The 24,864-nt window shown below is 41.6% G+C and overlaps 1 protein-coding gene across 1 annotated transcript in view; it reads right to left on the reverse strand.

Annotated features, from left to right (window-relative positions):
* GALNT13 (polypeptide N-acetylgalactosaminyltransferase 13) overlaps positions 1-24,864 on the reverse strand; it is a 408,240-nt gene that overhangs the window by 178,833 nt on the left and 204,543 nt on the right. Inside the window, exon 4 of the mRNA XM_030210028.1 lies at positions 10,594-10,801. Coding sequence (XP_030065888.1) covers positions 10,594-10,801 — 208 coding nt within the window. The remainder of the gene's footprint in view (positions 1-10,593; positions 10,802-24,864) is intronic.

Here is a 24,864-nt window from a genome sequence, read left to right on the forward strand (position 1 = left end):
AATAACATTCAAAAGATATCTTTCTGAAGTATTAAAAATTACTGAACAATTGTTTCCACCTGTAGCAAGGATTTATTATTTGGCTCCCTATGTTAAGAAACCAAGTGAGCGCATAATACCATCTATGGAAACCCCATTTGAGGAGCTAAATTTGAATTTATCACAAACAATTGAAGATGAACTATGTGGAGTACAACCTGCTACATTAATTATAGACTTTGTTCTACAGGTGGATCGGGACTGGATCTTGAAAACTTTCTTTAAACATAGACATGAAGTCTTTCTGAATTGCAAAGTCAAAGTATTTCCTGATATTGCTAGACAAACTTGAAACTTCGTGATTGTGTATTGTCACAGGGGGGAATTTTCTGGCTTAATTTTACTTGCAAATGTGTTGTTAAATTTCAATCAATTAAATATGTTTTCTTTGAGAGTGATCAGTTAGCAAAATTCCTGGACTCCAGACAAGAACCAGCCGTGAACTCTCTTGTGCTTCCTCCATTAGTATCTACTCCGTGATAGGATAAGTGGGAACATGTTCTACTCATTTTTTCCTATGTTAACCAATTTTTGAATTGTGCCTTGCCTATAATTGTGGACTTTAGCAGTAATTATCATTTAATAGATTTTCTTTATAAAATATTTTCTTGTATGGTATGGTAATACTCCTTTTCTGTACAAGTGTTTCTTGTAAAATTCATTAAAATTACAAATAAATAAATAAAGATTCTGCCCAGTACTGGAGAAAGGCTAGATGGTCTTTCCTTAAGGGATCTTTTACAAAGGTGCGCTAGCATTTTTAGCATGCGCTAATCATTAGTGCCCACTAAACGCTAGAGACACTGATAGGAATATAAGGGCACCTCTAACATTTAGTCTATGCTTATTTTAAGCATACGCTAGTGCACCTTTATAAAACGGGCCCTTAGTAATGCCCAGGCTTTTTTGTTTACTGTCAATATGGAGACAGGCATACTTTGTACTTCAGAAATGTGGTTATTTTATGTCACCTAAGTCCTTTTCCTGGGTGAATTCTATTGTCTCAGTTTCAGGTTTGATCAGTTCTCAATGGCCTTCCTGTGTATTAGCTCTGCATTTCTCCTAGGCAATAGCTGACAGCTCAACAATTCTTTTATTGAAACTGATTTGACCATTAAGTGGAGGTGGGATGACATCATCTTTCTCAGAGCTAAATTCAACCAGTCAGAAATCTTTATATTTAATTCTGAAGCCAGTATAATCAATATATCAGCACATCATTCCACACATGCATTGAAAACAACTAGTGAGTAGAAATTAAAAGTCTAGGTGGCAAAGAGTAGACAGACACATTGAAGTGCCAACACAGTAAAAGTACTCAGGCCCTGTAAAAAAAAAAGCAGTAGGCCCTGCTGCTGCGGTATTCTTACGTATTCTTTATTGATAGCTCCCTAACATATGAAAATACAGGACAAGATCTGACAAAACAACAAGGAATAACAAAAAAGGATAAACCTCAATTAAAATCCCAAACAAGTTAGACCCTGTTTCAGTCCTTAAATAGACCCTCCTTTTAAGTAAATCCACCACCTCCCTCTTCTTCTCCTCTCTGGTTCTACGGTTCAGAGTCCCAAAGCTATATTTTCTGGACTTCTTTTAGTGGACTCTAAGATACACTAGAAAAATTTCTCTGCATCATAATTCACAGATCAGTACTTGATTCAAACACTATCATTGGCATGTGCCCTGGACTTCAAGAGGGGAAAAAAAAATCCACAACCTATCATAATATGTATTTCCTAGAGCAAGCCACAAACTGGCGAACTCATTCTTTTCATTAAGAATGTAAGAAACATATAAAATTGAACTTGACAAAACACAAGGGCCCCTGTCAGGGTGATCAGGATGCACAGGAGACCAGTCTCTCACACCACTGCAAATTGACTTCTGAGGGTACAGCTGAGAAGCACCCTCTGGGTTCAACTCACCCTCCTGAGGGAGTACAAACTCTACTTACAACCTGATCCCTCTAGAGCCCCCTTTCAAAGCCCTAGGTATCTTGACTTCTCTCACTGTTTTCTTTTTTTCTGCTTCTTATTAGCCAAACCTTTTCACCATTCAAGCTCATCCAGCTCAGGGGCAACTGGCTTCCCATTCAGATAATGGAGTTGGCCATCAAGGCACATTGTCCTAGAAGGAAAAGAAATGTGACCTGCTGTGTGCGCCCCATTCTCTCCCCCCCCCCCCCCCCCCCCCCCCCCCAACCAGGGTTCCTGAAATCCTTCTCTCCCCACGTGGACCACTAAGAAGGAAAAAAAGAATTTCCCCTGAGGACCCAGGGTTACCATATGGCTCCAGAAAAAGGAGGACGGATTGAGCCAGCCGGGTTTTACTTCCATTGCTTTCAATGGAAGTAATTGAGCTAGCCGGGTTTTACTTCCATTGCTTTCAATGGAAAGCAATGGAAGTAAAACCCGGCCTCTCACATTTCCCTCCAAAACACAGGAAAGGACAACTCTTGCTCTCTGACAGATAAGTAGGCCTAGATTTGCCATATGGCTCCAGAAAAAGGAAGACAGGTTGAGCCAGTCTGGGTTTTACTACTATTGCTTTCAATGGAAGCAAAACCTGGACTGGATCAACGTGTCCTCCTTTTTCTGGAGCCATATGGTAACCCTAAGTAGGCCCAACTTCTATTACCTCACTCTTCAGGAAGAGACACAAGAGAACAATCTCTGTCTGGAAAATTCTTCTTTGTACTATTATTCTTTTCTTCTACTATATCTTTATACTTCCTTGTAACCAAACTGGTGAAGAGCGAAGACAGAGGATAAATTTTCAGTACAAAGTGGAATCCTACACATCCACTTTTTTGCCCACACAAACCTACACACATTATATTTGAGAAACAAATTGTTATGTTCCTAAAACTGCAAACAAGCCACAATCTAAAATGATGGTGTACGTAGGTGCATTAGCCTATCTGTAAGCATTTTTTAAAAACTTACTTATAAGGCAGTGTTTCCCAATCTTTTTGTGGCTGTGACCTCATGATTGTGGCTAAATAAAATTTTGTGACACCATGAAGGTATAGTATGGAGAGCTCATCTAGTTCGTGACCCCATTTGGGGTCTCAGTCCACAGTTTGGGAAGCTCTGCTCTATGGACATAATTTCAAATCAAGCCCCACACAACACCTCTTTTCTATGTGGCTAAACGCATGTATGCTGCCCAGAGTTACATCAGGTGGCTTAAACCTTTTTTTTTTTTTTTTTTAACAAGTTCAAAAGGTCATTCAAGTCTTCGAACACTTATATCTTAATATTGTTTGAAAAATGTTTTAAAACTTTGGGTCAGTCTAGTGGCTAAGGGCCGGTGCAGTGACTCAGTGGTATGAGCTATGCACTGACATGTCAGGGCCTGAATTCAGTTGCTGGTAGGTCTGTCGCTGCACCCAGGTAGGCCTGTCAAGTCTCCAACACAGTACATCTCCCACTCTCCTGCACAAGACAGAGACTCTTACTCAACACAGGAGACTTGAGAGGCTGATTCTGTTGTGCTTGCAGAAAGAGTGGTAGGAGCCTCTCTTCCACTGTTGCAATGCACCATCTCTCTCTAGGCATATCAGCGTTGCAAGCAGGTTCAGGACTCTCTGGTCTACACTTTCTGCTTCTGATACTGTGATACTGTAGACCAAACAAAGGAAAAGCCTTCAACACCCCCCCTCCCCCCCGAACCCACCATTTTCACCTGCTTGCTTCAGACCTGCCAAGTCTCCTGCATTGAGTGGGAGACTCCCACTTTGGAGGGTCATCTCTCGCACTCCTGACAAAGCAAAAAAGTCTCCTGCTGATAGGGGTGGTCCTATAATGTGGCACTCTGTCGCACTCCTCCTCTGGCATCTTTCCTTTCCCTTCTATTCGCCTCCACCGCGGCTCCCCCCCCCAACCCCCGGCATCTCCTTTTTTCCTTCTTTCCTCCCTCAACCTTCTTCCCCCAAGTGCTACCTTTGTTTCAAAATTGCCGGGCAATGGCAGTGATTCACTGGTGCTGCCCTGCCGCCAGCCCGACATTTTCTCTCTTCTGCGGTGGCCCGCCCTCTCTGAGATAACTTCCTATTTCCGCTGGGGCGGGCCGTGCAAGAGAAAAAGAAGTTGTTGGGCCAGCTGCAGGGCAGCGCCTGTGAATCGCTGTTGCTACCTGGCAAGTTTTCAAACAAATTAAATAGGCTTGGGAAAAGCGGGTTGAAGGAGGAAGAGAGGAGATGCTGGCCTGCTGGGTGAGTAGGTGGGGGGAGAGAGTGTGAGAGAAGTTGGGCTCGGGGCAAGGAGGCTAGATGAAACAGGAGACGGTGAGCCTATCTAGCCCATAATCTTTTTACTACTGTTTTCAGTAGCATTTGCTATTGTTTTGAGTGAACCAGTGTGGTGGCAATCTCCACATATACTGAATTCAGACCATGCCATTATATGGGCTGAATCCAGTATATATGGAGATTGCCACCACACTGGTTCACTCCAAACAATAGCAAACACTATTGAAAACAATAGTAAAAAGATTATTAGAAATAATGGATTGCCTATGTATGGTCCAACTGTAAAAATTCTAAAGCTGTTCCAGTTGGATAGGCAGTGCCTTAAAAGGTGGTGGACAAAATATATATATATTTTTTACTTATTTGACAACTTTTTAATTTATTTGAAAGCTTCCCATATGTAAACATAAATATCATAAAATAAGAATTGAATATCACTAAAACAGCTTAAAAATTATTTTAGCTGGTAGAGAAACAGCAGTTATAAACTTTGTATTTTGTGCTCATTTTTCTATACTGTTCTATACAATACAGATGGCCAAATTTCAGTGATAATACCCTGTTTCTTGATGGGTTCATCTTAATGTTGATGTAATCTGCCATGGGAAGCCTGGTGTTATAAAGATGGAATATACTGAAATTAAATGGAAGTAAAATTAAATTCTCCTTTCATTACATCTGCATCTGTTTTGTAGAAGTTTACATTTTAGATGCACAAATTGATTATTCTCTTTTGAACATGTTTCAGGGACAAGTAGTTTTATAAGTCAAAATAAAAATAAATATTTTGTTTCATGCAGATCTCTTATGTTTAAACATAACTAAATGGGCTATAATGTAGTCCACTGGTTTTCCTATATTTTGATCTTGTGATGACTTATATTGTGGGCTTAAGCTCTAAGTGAGGGGACCAAGGCCCCCTCGCATAATGTCCCTGGGGGGAATAGATGCTGGATAGGGGGTGTAATAGAGTGAACTGAAACACTCTCTCTTAACCATCCTTGCTGTCACTGGTGTAAATAAAATATTGTCTGGAATGGCTGTGGGACAGAGGAGTGCCAGGGGGTGGAGCCATGAGGTAGAATGGGTGGAACCAAGGCAGAGTTGGGAGGGGCTAGGACGCGTACTAAAATCTCTCTCAAAAATCAGGACCCCTTGGCAGCTCTGTTGCTTAATGCCATGCTGGGGATGGGGAAAGAAAGCAGGGGTTGTTTTTTTATTATTTTATTTAAAAATGCATAACCCGCTCTATCTTAAAATTCTAGGCAGGGTACAGAAAAAAAAACAGACAATAAAAGTAAAAATAAACAAGCTAAATATAAAACACTATCAAATAAACTAAAACACTACAATTTAACTTGCCAAATGCTGTTCCTGCATCCATCTGAAAAAAATAAGAAAATTAAATACCATCGAAAGTTTGCTGAAATAAGAATGTTTTGAGAGATTTCTTGAAAACTGATGAAGGGGAGGCAGAAGCAAACAAGTTGGAGCCAGATGCTCAAAGAGGGTAGGAGAGGCAAGAATGGGGAGGGAAGGCGAAGGCAAGGTGGGGGAGAGGGAGAAGGCAAGGTGGGGGAGAGGGAGAAGGCAAGGTGGGGGAGAGGTAGAAGGCAAGGTGGGGGAGAGGGAGAAGGCAAAGTGGGGGAGAGAGAAGGCAAAGTGGGTGAGAAAGGACAAGGGGGTACATGCTACAAAAAGGGGACAGAGAAGGGAAAGGTAGGGGCAGATACTTGTGAAGGGGAAGAAAAGACAAACTAAATTCATGACATATGCTGGAGAAGGAGAAAGGGAAGGGGAAGACATATGAAATAAATGCTGGTAAATAAAGGTCCAAGTAAAACTTCAGCCTTCAATTCCATTAGAAAGAACATTTACTACAAGCAAATAACTTATCCATCTGTGATTATTGCTTAATTATGAACTACACAGAATGTTCACTTTGATTGCCAGTAAGCAGATTAAAAACTACAGGTCATTAATTCCCTAGAAACATTCATCTTCACTGACTTAACTGTCTGTAATATCCATATGTTTTAGATAATGACAAATACTTTAAAATTAGATCATTACAGGGAAAAAAAATTCCATCTTCACAGAGTTGGTTACTGGTTATTCAGATTAATGGTGTTTAGAGTGATTTTACTAGGTAGTCCAGGGGTGGGCAACCTCGGTCCTTCAGGGCAACAACCCAGTCGAGTTTTCAGGATTTCTCCAATGAATATGAATGACATCTGTTTGTGTACAATGGAGGCAGAGCATGAAAAATCAATCTCATGCATATTCACTGGGGAAATCCTGAAAAACCCAACTAGGTTACCCACCGCTGAGGTAGTCAGTAAGGGGACCTTTTACTAAAGGGTTGACGCGTGGCAACGGGCTTGCCGCACCCTAATCCAGAACTACTGCCAGACTACCACAGAAGCCTGGTGATAGTTCCCACCCCTAGCATGCCCCATTTCTGGTGCTACAGAAATATTCTAATATGTAGCGCTGGAATTTAACCAGTGGTAAGCGCTGCCCGGTTACCGCAAGGTTAGTGCAGGAGCCTTAACTGCCACTTCAGTTGGTGGCGGTAAGGGCTTCTCCTCTCCCCTCCCCCCCCCCCCCAGCAAAATAGCCGTGCAGTTAGTGATTCACTTACTGCATGGCCATTTCCTTTGACGAAAAAAGACAGCCTTTTACTCGCTGTGGTAAAAAGGGGCCTCAGCGCATGTCAAAAACATGCGCCGATGCTAGTGCAGCCCCCCCTTTTACCGCAGCTTAGTAAAACGGCCCCCCCTAAATGCCCTCACTTTCAGGGACTGCTGATTAATTCTTCCATAAGTAAGTCCTATATCAGGCTTATCCAATCTTTTTCTACTGAGGGCCACATTTTACCTTTTATAACATTTGGAGAGCTAAAACATGCATTGTCGTATTTTGCCATAAGTTTCATTAAAAATTGGCAAAATATGATGGTCCCCAGCTTTCACCCAGTCTCACCCCCACTCATATAACCCACCTCCAGCCTTCACCAAGTCTTGCTCATGTAACCCCCACCCAGTCTCTCATTTATGTAACCCTCTCAGCCTTCACTCAGTCTCTTTCACTCCTCTCTCCCACATCCCCCAGCCCTTACCCAGTTTCTTTTTCCTCACCTGGCTTTGATTGCAAAAGAAACAGCGAGGCTCCTGCTTCCCCACCATGACTTGGCTGGCTGGAAGCTTGAGCCATGCAGTGCTGGAAGTTCAGTTGGTCTTTTGGTTTCAAGTCTCATGAGACTTCCGGCACTGCATGGCTGATGCTTACAGAGAGCCAAGTCACTGCGGGGAAGCATCACAAGAACTGCTGAGCTTCCTAGGGCCAGGAAAAGCAACTGGTGGGCCGGGGTTGTGGCTCGCGGGCCATAAGTTAGGCAAGCCTGTCCTATAGGCTAATAATGCTTTGAGCAGAAGAGAGCATTACTCTCACAGGCTAATGCAAACACTTGAAATTCAGTGCAAACGTGGCAACTCTGAGTCTTGTTCCTGGGTTTTTGGTTTTCTTTTTTATTTACTTAGAAAAGCAGAAAAAGTTTAACATGAATGTTTAACATGAATGTTTACAAAAGCACATATACAGACAAAATTGTTTAAAATAATTTTTCCTGTGCATTATGCTATTGCATTCACTGATGATCAATGCAGGGGACACACATGGGGGGTAATTATCAAGAGATTGCCAAAATTTAGGTGCCGGGATGATGTGCACTAAGCGCAAATTCTGTAATGGAAGTTGTGCATGCAACTGCTGTAATAAAATACCAGCCTATGTCTGCATTTATGCCCCTACTTTTAGGCGTGAGCATTTACAGCAGCTGGTGTAAATGTTTGCACCTAACTGTACAGAAAAAGACCACCTAAGTGGAGGAACGCTGAAGTCCCACGAAAACAGGCACAGAAACAGTGGGAAGTGGACCAGGCACTCTGGGGACAAAACGAGAACACTTCAAGTTCTCAATTAATACAATTTATGGATGGAAGACTCAACACAGCACTGTGTTTCAGCCAAAGGCCTGCCTCAGGAGTCTTTCTATATAATCTGGAGAGTAAAACCATCCAATGGTGAATTTGCCAATCGGCATTAAAAAAATGCGGTCTTGAAAAGAACTTTCAGAAAATATTGCAAAATGGAAGGTAAATCGCTCTAGGTATTCTGCTGTTTACTTTCGTAAGAGTGATTACCTTCCGTTTTGAGGTATTTTCTGAAAGGTCTTTTCAATATTGCTTGCTTTTAATGCTGATTGGCAAATTCACCATTGGATGGTTTTACTCTCCAGATTATATAGAAAGACTCCTGAGGCAGGCCTTTGGCTGAAACACAGTGCTGCGTCGAGTCGTCCATCCATAAGTTTTGTATAATTGAGAACTTGAAGTATCCTCATTTTGTCCTCGGAGTGCCTGGTACACTTCCCATTGCTCCTGTGCACCTAACTGTAGACACTTAGGTGCATGTTAGTGTTCTTTAACTCACACATGCAACTGCCTAACATGCCCCTGACCTGCCCATGTCTCTCCAGATCCACGCCCCCCCCCCCCCCTCTCCATCCCTGAAGTTGCACACTCTGAAATTTGAGTGTGCAATTTATATAATAGCGACTAAGGGCAGTTGCGTGTGTAACTGCTAACTGTTGCCAATTAAGGCCAATTATAACCTATTAATACTCAACACCAATTTGCAGCCAATTATTAAATTATGCACGCAACTGCCCTTATTCTATAATTGTGTGCACAAATCTGCAAACTGGTCATACATTTCTATTAGTAGAGGGATTTCAGATGAAATGCTTAATGAATATGCCAGTGGTTCCCAAACCTGGTTCTGGAGACATCCCAGCCAGTCAGGTTTTCAGGATATCCACAATGAATATTCATGTAACAACAAAACCTGGGTTCACAATCTATAGTGATAGTATATATCAATACAACATAATTATCACATTTAAATCTTTATTCACAAACCCACAAAAACGTTTAATATATATTACAAATAGAAAATATTAAAATAATCTGCCCACAGAAATAACTCCAAATGCAACTTCGCCATAGTCCAATACACTCAATAAATTGATGATCCCATTGACTCACATAACCCAAATCCCTAGGAGTTCCAGTGTCAAAATTTAACAAACCATGTTATGTTCTCGGTGAAAGATGAATAAATCCAGAATGTTGATAAAAGGACTCCAACTTGCATGTAATGTTTGTTCCTCTTTCAAAAATATAATTCAGTTAGATTTTGGCAACCGCCAATCAGTCAAGCCTTGGCTGACACATACAAACTTGTTTGCAGTATATTCAAAACCCAACAGATTGTGAACACTTCAGAGAAAAAGTCACTTCTGGGATGCAGAAACAACAATGCTCAAATAAAGCTTTCTATCACATCAGCAGATAAATAACCAACTGTCCAAGTCAAAGGTGGTGGGTGGTGCGACCACTCGCTGGAGTACTTCATCGCAGTGTGGTCTAAATAATTTGTGAAATTCTTTGAGTTCTGGCTCTTGAGAACGCCTACCTGTGAAACATGTCATGTCGAGCTTGGACAGTTGGTTATTTATCTGCTGATGTGATAGAGAGCTTAATCTGTTGGGTTTTGAATATACTGCAAGAAAGTTTGTATATTTCAGCCAAAGCTTGGCTGATTGGCGGTTGCCAACATCTAACTGAATTGTGTTTTTGAAAGAGGAACAAACATTACATGCAAGTTGGAGTCCTTTTACCAACATTTTGGATTTATTCATCTTTCACCTAGAACTTAAAACTGTTTGTTAAATTTTTACATCAGAACATCTAGGAACTTCGGTTACACGAGTCAACGGGATCGTCAATTTATTGCTTGTATTGGACTATGGTGAAATTGCATTTGGAGTTATTTCTGTGGGCAGATTAATATTTTCTATTTGTAATATTATATATTAATAGAACTTTTGTAGGTTTGTGAATAAACATTGTTAAATGATAATTAATTATGTTTCAATGAATATTCGTGAGAGAGATCTGCATGCACTGCCTCCACTGCATGCAAATCTCTCTCATGAATATTCATTGTGGATATCCTGAAAACCTGACTGGCGGGGGTGCCTCCAGGACCAGGTTTGGGAACCACCGGAATATGCAGTAAATAGATCTGCATGTATATTACCTCCATTGTATGCCTATCTAGCTCATGTATACTGATTAGCTATATTTGAAACTCAGAATCGTTTGTGGTCCTTGAGGACCAGAAATGAATGCCACTGCAATAGCACCTAGGGAGCAATATACATGGGTTCTTACCGGTCCTCCTTTATTCTTGCTAGTAAAGGCTCAAGCCAGCCTGTAGTGCATTCACAGTGTGCATCCAGGAAAGTTATGACCTGGCCCTTTGAAGCCATTGATCCTCTAAGGCGGGCGCGAATCAATCCAGATCGTTGCTCCATTCGAATAATTTTTACGGGCACTTCTAAATTTTTCACATAGTTTTCTAATGAGCTCTTCAGGAAATCTGAGAAATACAATTTAGAAAATTATTAGTAGTAACTCAGTTATAACGTAGGCCTTTTGTCGTAGAAGACAGAGATATAGCAATGGCAGATAGTGTTTAATAAAAAGAACAATGTCATAAGTTTCACCAAATGAGCTCTCTGAATATTTCCAGGTCCAACATTATATTGGATAACACCAAATCAAAATTCTTCACTGATCTACGCTATCAATGTTTTTAATGTCTGTGTCCTCTACCATTCTTGACTACGTTGTAATTGATTCCATCATACTTATCACCCCTTCACAAGTTTAGGTCAAGGCAAGTTCTAACAATTAACAGACAGTCAGAACTGTCCATTATGAGGGTAATTTTATAAAGGATTTTTCACACTTAAAAGACCTTTTATATTATTATTCCAGGAGCTATGCATGTAAAAGTATGTGTGGTGCCAAGAAGAGACACACTTTTACGCAACCTATGTGCAGGTGTCTTCTGGGGTAAAGTTGGGCAGAGTCATAATTTATAAACATACCTTATAAAATATGTATGTACATACACACTTTGGGGCCTTTTTACTAACGTGCTAAAATTTGCAGTTACTGTGGCTTAACGTGAAATTTTACCACACAGTTACTGGAAACGTTACAAAGTGTGTGGTGTACGTTTTTGCATTTTTATTGCAGATCATTCATTAAATTTTCCAATTATTGTGTGGTGCAAGCTGAGACCACTTACCACCTATTTATATGGGCAACACTCCTGCCTCAATCAAGGTATGTGGTCTGGGGGAACCAGGGCAAGGGGTCTGGGGGTGAGGAGTCCTACTATACATTAGGGACTTTTTTCTACAACTCAAGCCAAGTCAAGACAAGCCAAGCAAAGCTATGCCAAGCCAAGTCAAACAAAGCCAAGTCAGGTTGGGGGTGGGAGGGAGGGGTGCCACTAGACACTTTTTTGGGGGATGGGGTTGGATTGGGTCAGGTCAAGGGGTGTAGGTTGACACCAAGTTTATTTTTTTTTTCAGAGGCCGGGTCAGAGAGGGAGGGGGGTAGGTCAATAAACTACCAGGGAATTTTTTTTCTATTTCAAGGATAGGAGAGGGGAGGGGGGCCACTAGATTGCCAGAGACCACTGTAGAAAGCTATCTGGGATAGGGTGGTCAGGTAGAAGGGAGAAACAGGGGGCTGCTAGACACTCATTCCTCTCAACCAGCCTCAGGCCTAGCAAAAAGTTTCCAGCATTATGCATGTGTCAAAACCTTTTTTTTTTTACCCTGATTGGCCGCGGAATTAGTAATGACGGCATTTTCATTGTAATATGGAGTTCAGTCATGGTTTCTTCATGAGTTAATACCCATGCTGAAATTCTTTCTGCATTATTCAGCCAATAACATTCACATTAAACACACAGCAACTGTTCAGTTAGCCTCAGGGTAGCTTTCTGCATCGGCCCCTGAGGATCTATATTACAAAAATCAAAGAGCCCGTGTTAATTGATGTTACAAAGAAAAACTGCTGAAAATGTCAGAATCAAATATGAAAAGCAAGAAATAGAATGAAAGTTCAACAACTGGAAAGACAAGACACTGCATGGCTAAAATCAGTCCTTCTGTATCTTTTTAAGTGCTCCAATTTTCAGCTACTGTCATGATATTTTTTAATCACATTTTCCATCAATATCACGGCAATGGCTGAAAATTGGAGCTCTTAAAAAAAAAAAAAAAAAAGACAGTAAAGGAGTGATTTTAGCAGCCCAAGTACAAGGATTATAAACAAATGGTATGAAAGCTAAAAGTGAAAAGTTTCAAATGACAGCAAATGGTGTTTATGCAAATCCAAACTGAAGATCATCTAATCAGTGCCTGTAGCAAAGTAGCCCAAACTGACTATAAACAAAGCCATGATGGAGTGGCTAAATTAATCCTTTGGAATCCCTGCATAACATACAGTTTTACTGTAGCAAACAACTAGTGGGATCATTCTACTGAAAAGATTATAGAAAAAAGCACAAACTGACAGGCACTTGAAGCATAACACTCCTGACATTATGGTCATAGAAAAGAAAAATGTATGATTTGTAGATGTGGCAATATCCAGTGATAAAAGAATGGATTTAAAAAGAAAAGTGGAAAAATAATAAAATACTGCCATTTAAAAACTGAAGTGGAAAGACTGTGGAGGGAAAACACAGTAATATCAACTATGATAGAAGGTCTTGAAGCGATATTAATTGGACTCTCAAAGTTCTTGGAAACTTTCTGGTCAATGTTCAGTCAGCATTTTTTAAAAAAACTAATCACCATGAGTGCTGGGCAGACTTATACGGTCTGTGCCAGAGCCGGTGGTGGGAAGCGGGACTGGTGGTTGGGAGGCAGGGATAGTGCTGGGCAGACTTATACAGTCTGTGCCAGAGCCGGTGGTGGGAGGCGGGGCTGGTGGTTGGGAGGCGGGGATAGTGCTGGGCAGACTTATACAGTCTGTGCCAGAGCCGGTGGTTGGGAGGCGGGGATAGTGCTGGGCAGACTTATACGGTCTGTGCCCTGAAGAACACAGGTACAAATCAAAGTAGGGTATACACAAAAATTAGCACATATGAGTTATCTTGTTGGGCAGACTGGATGGACTGTGCAGGTCTTTTTCTGCCATCATCTACTATATTACTATGTTACTATGAGTTGAATTAAGCCCCAATATTCGCTGCTGACACTTCTGAAGTTACTAGCACTGAATATCTGGACTCTGGCCATACCCAGAATGGAACCAAGTAGATGCAATATTCAACCCCCTAACCGGTTAGCTAACTGAACAGGGGACTGAATATTAGATTTTCATTTAAATGCACTGCTCCTCCCGAACCCATACCCAAGAGTTGCAGGAGAGGTGTTCCTGAGGATGGTGGTGGGGCAGAATTTGGAACTTACTAGATAATTTAAAATTTCAAATATATTCACATATTTTTACTCAGAAAAAGTATCCATGCAAATTAGTAGGTGGATTAGCAGGTTTGTGTGTGATTTTGCCAGGATAAATTTCAAAGCAAAAATATTAATGCATTTTTACTTTAAAAATTCTTCACAGTATATGGAGTCAAAAACACAGCAAATCACATTAAAATGGTTATGAATGTGTTAAAAGAGAACTAAAGGACAAATCAGATAAACCGTAGACCTGTATGCGGTGGCAAAATCCAAGCATATGAGCATACCAGAGAACACTGAGTATTCAGATTGTGAAGAATTCGATCAGAAACACAACACAGTTCTTACTGTAAGAAAAGAGAGCATGGAACCCACTGAAATAAATGCACATCATATGCAAATTTCAAAGGAGCTCCCCCTCCCAGAAAAGCCAGAGAGACAAAGGGGGGAAAAAGACTGCTTTTAATGCTATTTCAGCCACAAGAGAAGAGAGTGAGATGGGTTGGCATGCAAATATTGAAGGAAACAAAATGAATGTGAGTTACCCCTGGGTATGCTCACTAGGTCTGTTTTCCTCTATAAGCAGAGATGTATGTGAACCAGACATTAAAAAACAATTGATGGGAAGCATTTCAGGAGACAGGCTTAGTACAAACAACATGAGCACATCAGAGGACCTGAATGAAAGATGAGAAAATTCTGGAGGAAGATAAGTATCAGTGAGGATCCAACACTGAAACACAACTCCAGCACAACTAGAACCCAGGAACACAACAGAGATGAAGGACAACTGGACTGATGCTGAGACACTGAAAAACAGACTCAGCAAAACTACCCACTTTTGAGATGTTATTCAGAAAAGTGCTGACTGAATGGTAGCAAAAAGGATGAAGATGTATGAGAGGTAAGGAATGCAAAAGAATGAGATTTGAATGTATTAGGCCCTTAAGTTATTTCCCTTATCTCTTATTTGTCCTGTTTGTCCTGATTAGATTGTAAGCGCTGTCGAGCAGGGACTGTCGCTTCCTGTTCAAGTGTACAGCACTGAATATGTCTAGTAGAGCTATAGAAATGATAAGTAGTAGTAGTGTGGTAAAACCAGCTGTCCTGCTGCACATAGGTACCAACAACATATGAAGGTTCTGGAGGGAAGTTCTGAAACCTAAATGTGGGCTTCGACATAGGACAATTAAATCCAAAAACTCTAGAGTTGCACTCCAAAATGTGTCCCATTTTATGTGCAGGACCTCCAAACGTACGCTGTGCTCCACTCTCAATCTGTGAATGAGATAATGTTGTATGGAACAGGGATTTCAATTTTTAGGAACTAGGGAACATTCTGGGGAAGAGGGAACTTGTTCTGAGAGGATGAGTTACACCTTAACAAGGGGGGAGGGGTGTGGATAGGCCAAAACAATTACAGGTCTTAGGGCATGATGCTGAAAACTTACTGGGCTTGTAACATTTCCTTTAGACCACTTTTAGCTGGCTTTCAGGCTTATTTTCGAAAGTGATCGCCGGCCATCTTCCGACATAAATCGGGAGATAGCCGTCGATCTCTCAAAAGCAGTGAAATTGGTATCATCGAAAGCTGCTTTTTTGACACCATCACCGCTTTCCCATCAACGAGCCAGTGAAAGTTCAAGGAGGTGTGTCGGTGGCCTAGCGAAGGCGGGACATGGGTGGGCTACCAGATGGCCGGCTTCAGCGCATAATGGAAAAAACAAAAGTGGCGTTAATGAGTATTTCGCCGGTTTTACTTGGTCCTTTATTTTCACAACCAAGCCTCAAAAAGGTGCCCCAACTCACCAAATGACCACAGGAGGGAATGGGGATGACCTCCCCGTACTCCCCCAGTGGTCACCAACCCCCTCCCACACTAAAAAAATAAAAATAAAAACCTTTCTTGCCAGCCTGTATGCCAGCCTCAAATGTCATACCCAGCTCCCTGACAGCAGTATGCAGGTCCCTGGAACAGTTTTTGTTGGTTGCAGTGGACTTCAGGCAGGCGGACCCAGGCCCATTCCCCCCTACCTGTTACACTTGTGGTGATAAGTGTTGAGCCCTACAAACCCCCCCAAAACCCACCCTACCCACATGTAGGTGCCCCCCTTCACCCATAAGGGTAGTGGTGTAGAGTTGTGGGGAGTGGGTTTTAGGGGGGGGCTCAGCACCCAAGTTAAGGGAGCTATGCACCTGGGAGCTTTTTGTATATATATTTTTTAATTTTTAGAAGTGCCCCCTAGGGTGCCCCGGTTGGTGTCCTGGCATGTCAGGGGGACCAGTGTACTACAAATGCTGGCTCCTCCCACGAGCAAATGCCTTGGATTTAGCCGGGGTTGAGATGCCGCTTTTAGTTTCCATTATCGCTGAAAAACAAAAAGGCCATCTCAAACCCGGCGAACTCTGGCATTTGGCCGGTCCAAACCGTATTATTGAGACAAAAGATGGCTGGCCATTTTTTTCGATATTACGGTTCCGGCCAGCTGTTTGCGGCACCACCAAAATAGATCGCCGGAAATCTATTTCGCCGGTGCCGTTCGATTATTCCCCTCTTTGTGCACAAATTATTGTGTGACTAATGCACAAAGGGTTTCAGCACTGCTTTTACCATTCACAAAAGAAGCGACTGAAAAGGCTATGCAAATGTTTTAAAAGGAGCTCTGTTAGTATTAAAATGAACATTCCATGTGATGCACAGAAGGGAGCACCTACTTGTAACATTCAAAATTTTACAGTACTTCTGAGGTTGCATTGCACATAAATGTCAATTTCTCAATGGATTGGTCTGCTTTCAATTTTTAATAGCATCTGCACTTTTCATGTGCGTGTATCATATGTTTGCATTCTGCCCAGAACAGTAGTGTACAAAAGAAAAATGTAATGGAACAATAAAAAAAAAAAGTGATCAATCCTCCATGAATGTATAAGACATTTGTCTATGATGCACAGGAAAAATGGTTTGCTTTACAGCAGGATCTCTTGCAAGGTTTCTCTTGTTATAAAAACTTGGTTGCAATAGAAGTTGTGAAGAAACAGTGTATTTTAAGCCTTTAAAATGTATTAGATAGTGTTTCTTTGCTGTAAAGCTGTTACAGGGAACTGAATGTTCTTTTCATTTAACACAAGCAGGAATCAAGCAGCAGTATAGAGAGAAAAAGGTAGAATGACAGGTAGATTCCAATCTAGAACAGTGCAAGAGTGGAACAGAGGTGATTACCAAACAAGGAATGGAGTATACGAGGAGGATGGTAAGGAGCAGTGAGAGTGGCCAGGTAAGGAGAGTCAGAATAAAGAACCTTGTAAGCAATGGTGAGAGCCTTGTCTTGAATACAGAACGGAATGGGAAGCCAATGATATTGCTACAGTAAGGGGGTGACATGATCAAATCAATGGGCATGGGCCAGAATATGGACAGAGGTGTTTTGGATTATTTGAAGTCTCTTCAATGCAATCGCCGGAAGCCCTGCATAAATGATGTTACAGTAGTACAGTTTCGTGGCAACCGGCGCATAAAGTAATGCAGCACAACTCACATTGTCCAGATAATGGTGGATACAGCAGATAAGAAGCAAGGAATGCAAACAGGAACAGACAACTGAAGAGATCTGCAACTAGAAGGAAAATGTGGAGTCAAAGACTACTCCCAAATGTTTAAAAGAGTCAACAAGTGTGATGGGAGAACCATGAAAGGAAGGGGCAAAAGAGGGAAATACAGGTGGCCTCTCACCCACAGGGCAACAGTCTTTGCGGGTTGAAAGACAGGCGATTTTGAGAAAACCAACAATCTTCTCAAGGCAAGCCTAAAGAGGAGAAAGTTTCAGATTATAAGGGTCATGAGTGGTATCTAGGAGAATATCATTACTATATAGCATTGAATACAGGACTCCTGGATCAGAGTTGCCAGGTAGCTAAGAAAGATATTAAAAAGCAAAGGTGAAAGCACAGAGCCCTGAGGAACACCACACGTAAGGGAAGTAGAATAACAGCTAGATGATGCTAAAGAACCCAAAAAGATCTATCAGCAAGAAAAGGAGAGAACCAGTTCAAAACTGTACCAGCAATTCCAAAAGAGGAAAGCCTGAAAAAAGAAGTGTGAGACTCACAAGATCAAAAGCTGCTGAGAGAACCAGAGATATAAGAAGACAAGTTTGACCACAATGTAATCACAGTCTCTGTAGAACAGTGGTGTGCTGGAGCCGGCTCGCACGAGCCGGTTATCATCTTTTCAAAACTTTTGCGAGCCGGTTGTTAAAACGGGGACCCAGCTCTATCTGCAGTGATTGCAACAGGATCTCTCCAGCCAGCCCTGGGGCCTTCCCTCTGTTGCAACTTCTGTTGCATGTGGGAAAGACCCAGTAGAAGGAAAGATTTGGAGCAGATGGAGGGAGCTGATGTGCAGCTTCACTCTCGGAGAAACCACAGGAGAGAAGGAAGGGAGGAGAGAGAAAGTGAGAGGTAAGAAGAGAGAGAGAATCAGACAGAGGAAGTCAGCACTGAGTTCCCTGATTCGTTCCTCCCACCCCAAGATGGGTTATGTGTGTGCAGGGGTCCTCTTAAGTGCATGGGAGTGTCTCCCCTTTGCTTGCCTGGTTTTACAGCCCTGAACCAAGCCCAGGATGGGAGGGCAAGCAGCTGATGCAAAAGGAGGCAGCCTGTGCAAGCAGACTGCAGAAAGGGCAAAGGTGTTTACAGATCCATTTGGGCTGCTGGTTCAGGGCTTTGAACTCACTCACTGCCTGCCTGGGCAGAGGCTGAATAGACCCTCCAGTGCCTCAGATACTGTTGCATGGAGGAGGCCATGCAGATTAGGGAACAATTCTAATGGCTATCCTGGGGGGGGGGGGGGTGGGGGGTGATCAGTGGCACTCTGATGATGCAAGCCCATCTCCAGAAATTATGGCCCTCGAAAGCTGTCTGGCTCCCTCCAATATGGGAAAATAGCAAGATAGGTGGGGCTCTGTGCAAAATTTCCCTTCCCATTTGCTTCCCACAAGTACCTGTTGTTTCCAGCTCTCACTGTCTTCTATTTCTTTTTATGTCTATTTTACATATTGTGATCTGTGAGGCCAGGATTGCACTGCTGTAGAAAGAAAATGCCTGTGTTGAAGTTTTAGGTGTTTGAAGGGCTAGTGGTTAAAGATAGCTGGCAAATGTTTTATTGATCACATGTAATATATGCATATTTAGCAGTCTTTAAAAGAAGAGGTGCCTGTGTTCAGAAAGTGTGCCACAGTTTGTGCATTTATGTTGAAGTGTCAGATTTTGTCGGATTCTGTGGGGAAAAGATGAGGGAGATTAATGTGTACCTGTGTAGGCGTGTTATGGTTTCTGTCACCCCAAAAAGGAACATCTCAGTTGGTGTATCAGGAGCTGTTCCATTTTGGGGTGACAGAATTTGGGTGTCTGTATTGGGCAGTAATGCATTGCCCCTCCCCCAGGCTCTCTCTCCAGCTATAGCCAGTTCTGCAATTTGGGGGGGGCGCAGAGGTGGACGGGGGCACAGAGGTGGATGAGCGGCGCAGAGGTGGACTGGGGAGAGAGCCTGTTGTTAAACATTTACCAGCACACAACTGCTGTAGAAAGTTTTTTCTGAAAACCTGCCTGATAGGGGTGGAAGATATTCGAAGCTTCAACATGCTGGTTGGACACTGGAACAATGGGTTGTGCCCAACTACCAGTGGATGGAGACAGAATGAAAACAGTTCGAGTGATTCCCCCTTATAAATATCATGCTGCATAAAATGTTCAGTATTTCGAATAGCCAAGCAATGGTGCTCAAAATTCACCTATTGGCCAATATTGAAATTTTGAGACCAAGGGGCCCTTTTACTAAGCCGCATGTCTACGTGTGCCCAATGCCTGCCAAAATGGAGTTATGCCCAGCTACCACATGGCTCTTGTGATAATTTCATTTTCAGACACGCATCAAGTGGCATTTGATGCATGTAGGTCATTACCGCACGGTTACCGCATGAGACTTTACCGCTAGGTCAATGGCTGGCAGTAAGGTCACAGATCCAAAATTGACATGCAGCAAAAAAGAAAGGTTCCACCCTCATCAGGGTACAGAAGAGGATTGAAGAAAAGTTTTCCCCATAGAGGAGGAGAGAGAACATGGATATCAGCACCAGAAAGTGTCATTAGTCAAGAAAAAAGTAATGACAAAAGATGATCCAAGAAGTCCATGTGTCAAGAGAAAAGCACATGGGGAAAAGAAGAAAGCATGTGCAGATGATCAAAGGAAGCCCACAAACAGAAGACACACAGCATGTGGAGGAGAGGGGGAACTCTGCAGAGGGCATAAGTCCTTCCCTTACACACTCACCCCCCCCCCCTCCCCAACAGAAAGAGTTCAGAGAGAGGAAACATCGAGCAGTAGAGGGAGAACTGAGCTTCCCAGCCTGGGAAAAGTGAAGAACTCTGAAGTGAAAGAAGGGCTCAAGTGGAACGGTTAGAGAAGTTGTGGCCTGAGAAGAATCTCTGAAAGAAGACCTGGGTCTGGGGAGAGCTGCAAAGAAAGCCAGTTTGAGACGTGCTGAGTGCCTTCCAATTATCCCAGGGCTGCAGCACTGGAAGGCAGGCTACAGGCAAAAGGAAGAGTAGGAGAAGCCAGTTGAGAGACTAACTGGTGTGACACCCAGAAAGGCTGTGGAGACTGTTAAGAATACAGAAAAGATCCCTGAAGAGAAGCAGACGGCTACAACTGTAAATAAATTAGTTTCTAGCTATATAGAAAACTATATTTTATATTTATCGTCAGTTCACTAAACAGTACAGAATAATACACATACAGATCAACCAACACCATTTGGAACCTGGCGCCCAAGGATCATTCCTGTTCTCACCACTAGCCAGCACAGAAACCCATATGAAAGGAGTAGAGGGTGTACCTTGTTCTCATGGGTGGGGGGTTTCCATGTGTTGGGAGCAGAGATTTAAAAAAAAAACAAAAAACTACAGGAGTGTACATTGAGAGGAAGAGGATGCTCTTTTTTCCCCCCATGTGCAATTTTTTTGAAAATCATTCCTTCCTCTGGTTATAACAGCTAACAGAGGAAGGAACCAAATACTCTTGTATTTGCCCGTATCCTAAGTATTTTACAAAAAGTTCTATGTTCAGTAAAGCCTTTTGTAAAATACCAGGAAAACTGAACATGTCCTGACCTGGACATGTCAATTCCTCCCTCAACATCTTTTTGCAAAATGGGGCTTGTAGGCTTTCATCCTTTATTCACAGCCTTTCACAATAAACCTTTTCTGGTGGAAATCTCACTAAAATAACCCAGCACATATTGCTGCATCCTAGGCCAGCATGCTTTCTTAGGGGCAATTAAATACAAGGTTGTCAAAATGGAAGTAATTCTTTAAAGTATGCACTAATGTGAAAAAATCGTATAGAATATTTGCTCATATGTCAATATGCCACTTAGGCTTGCACATAAGTAGCATCTGAACAGAGTGCATGACATACAAAATACTGTAAGTTACACATGTATCATGAGCATCTGGACCACTTCTATACGTGTATTTATCCTGTTAAGTTAGTATTCTACAGGAAAGTAGGTGCCTATTTTCCCTTATAGAATATGGGCCAATCATGTGCCCTCTGGTGCCCACATACAGGTGCACTGTTATATTATTACCCTTAATACGGCATAAAAGGAACAATGCTATACATGTTGGGATGCCCAGAAACAGGAACATTCTAGAAGCAAATAAGAAAACATTTATACAGAGCCACTAAGATACTGGTAGACTGAGACCCAAAAATAGTTCTATTAGGCTTTCTTCATATCTGGAAAACAACAGTTGCTTAACTATTGGATGTACAACATCAGCACATTAAGATCCAGTTCTCCTCCAATTATGAATCAAATCCATTTACATAACAATAGTGATTACAGGTGTAAACTGGCTGTCTCAAAACTGGCTCACCCTTAACATGATTAAAAATATGTTCATTGCTTCACAACACATAGTTTTGGTCAAATTTAGAAGAGGTAGTCTAGGAGATCATAGTTTGGTCAAGGGAGGAAGACAAAATAGAGAGATAAACAGAGTTGAACTTGAAGTTTTGCATGAATAAATGTACCCCACCGAATTTCAAAGATAAAGTATGTGGATAATGTTTTGCTTTGAACGTTGGTACAAAGTTTGTGGGTAAAAGTAAGCATGGACTTCTTCCAAGATTCAGAGTTTGAAAACTGCCCTTTAAAAGATATTGGGACACTACTCTATGGAAAAATATCTAGCATCTTACATAAAAATGCATTTCAAAGAGAAGCAAGATAAAGACCGTTTTTTGAGATAATAGAAAACAGCAGAGATTATAAGACTGTACATCCTGCAGACATGGAAGAATACAGAGGTGATCCAATTACTTAATATTCTGGTTGTGATTCATATATAGCAACCACTTCACAAAAAAACAACAAACAATGAGACATCACCAATAGTTTATTTTATTCTCGTGTATTTTATTTTGGTTGAGGTTTTTTTAGCGAGATAAAGCACATACCTAATATGCCATAATTATGAAACTGATATATCTATAGAAATAAAAGGCTTAAAGTTGTAATAGTGTAGTGCAGTGGTTCCCAAACCACTTCCCTGGAGGCACATCAGCCAGTAAGATTTTCAGTACATCCACAATGAATATTCATGAGAAAGATTTGCATGCAACTCTCTGTCAAGAATATTCATTGTGGGTATCCTGAAAACCCGACTGGCTGGGGTGCCTCCAGAACCAAGTTTGGAAACCACTTTTGTAGTGTATATATACAAATGTCTTATTAATATCATTTTTAAAAAGTCAGTTCCAAAAATGGTGAAAAATGTAATCAAACGTTAGCTTTTGGCCCTAGAACACAGTCTCCATCCAGCTTTGTGAGTCTCCATCCAGCTTAGTGAGAATTATAACAGTTCATAGGGAAACAGAAAATGTGTATGCCTTACTTTGCTGGTAACTAAAGTTCATGCAAATATGATACAAATGTAAGTCCTTTACAATTAGACACAAGGGTGAGAAGAGAACAGGCTGGTCTGCAGGTTTTTCATTAAACTGGAGAACAGACTGCTTCTACCAGACAGTAAACAAATGTTCTCAGATGCAGGAAGTAATCACACATTCATCTTCCCATTGACTACAGAAATCATCAACATGAGAACTCTATCAAATTAGACTGTCAAGGTTGAGGACTGATTGTACCTCAGAGGGAACAAACCTCCACAAAAATGGGGAAGCAGGCATAGACATTGTTCTTCCCTCTGTCATTGCAGTTGCAAAAAATGCATACGGGCAAATTTTGAGCCAAGGCTGATCATCTTATCTAGGCAACCAAATGTTGACTTCAAAATCTTTTTAACTCTTAGATCACTCAGCCTTGGCTGAAAATGGGCATTTAAACACGTGAAATTCAACCCCCGCCTCTGAGCTGTGTATCTCTCCTTTCTAACCCTTCCAAAGCCTGATATTTTAATCACCACCTTTCCTAAGATGCGATCCTCTCCATCCCTACTACCCAAACCTCAATATCATAACCACTCCCCCTGTCCTACAATCCCCTCATTCAGATCCCCCCCCCCCTTCACCCCATCCTGCCGGCTGAATGATTCTTTTACAGTCCACCATTCCAAAGAATAACCCAGGAGATTTGAGAGGGTCTTTGCCTGCAAGAGGGACATGATTTCTCTCCTGTCGGCACTACTGACCTGTCCTGAATGATACCATCTGTTGTAACAAACAATTTTGGAGAAACTTTTCCACAAACAAAATAAAACGCCTGAAAAGACAAAAACCATATGCTCAGTCAAATCGTTCAGGATATAATTTAACCATCACTTTAAAAAATGTGTGCTAAAGTTCTCAGAAATACAGTGCCCCAAAGTGATATTATAAACACACCCAGGTTCTTACATCTCAATCATCGTACTTAACGAAATTGTCCATTTTTGTAAATAGGGTACATCTTCTTATAATGCAAGAAAGTTACTTAGCTTGAGTGGAAGAATTCATGGCGAGATGAAATTACTAAACACTCCCCAACTAGGATCAGTTTTTCACCATAGACATGGCTTCATCAGGAGGTCTTCACATTACAAACTGAAAAACGAAAAAGTAGAACAATTAAAGAAATCAAGAACAAAAAAACTTTATTTTTTCCTTAAAAAAAAAAATCTCAAACAATTCTACAGAGCTACCGGGCCGGAGAAAGCACCCGACTCCATCTTGAAGATAACAGAAAAAAAAACTCAGCCTCCCTCCAATATAAGACCGCTCCCAGATGACATCATCATTCAACATTCAAAACCTCCGATCACAGATTTCAAAGGTTGATCCACTCCACCTCTCTATTTAAACCATCAGGCATCACTGTTCCCTGCTTAAAAGATATAGCGCTGTTCTTTTCGCAGTAACAAAACAGACATCTCCCCCCAAGGGGCAAAGTTACTACTTCCAAGACAGTAAAACGTAGATCATAAAGATTATGACATTATTGTCTCACATGAGAGACCAAAGGTGCTTCAGTCACATATCGACGCATATTACTCAAATGTTCCATAATTCTAACTTTAATCAGCACTTTGTATGGCCAATATAATATTGGAGGTATGGGCAGGATATAAGAAAAATAACTTGGAAGGTGGTACAATCCAAATTGTTTCTCAGGAGAAACTGCTGTCCAGTACCAGGATGCATAACAAATTGTGTTTCCCAAGTAGGAGTACAGCAAAAACAGCACCCACAAATTGGGTTCAACTTATCCTCTAGTGACTCCTCTAGTGAGGAGGAGCTGCAACCCCCCCCCCCCCCCTCTTCTGGGGAAGATTCCTCATCTCAATCAGGATCAAAAGATTCTTTGTAGGAAGGCAACCGAAGTAGGAAATCCCCATGGGCATGGAATTGAGTGTTTACAATCTGTCTTCCCAAAATTTATCTAAGGAGGAAATCTGCATGCTACAGAAAGGATTATTGTTTGTCCTCGCTACATCATATGATGACGCTTTTGAAAGTCGAACACAATTGTATTGCTTCTTTAGAAAGTTACAATTATGTCTATATGTTCAAGATACAGATGATTCCATACATGAGGAACAATGTTTACCCCATATGCGTTCTACTTGGGTTCCTTCAGGACAGGAGAATACAACAAATTTTTGA

The sequence above is a fragment of the Microcaecilia unicolor genome, chromosome 7 (genome assembly GCF_901765095.1).
Source record: "Microcaecilia unicolor chromosome 7, aMicUni1.1, whole genome shotgun sequence".
NCBI lineage: Eukaryota > Metazoa > Chordata > Amphibia > Gymnophiona > Siphonopidae > Microcaecilia > Microcaecilia unicolor.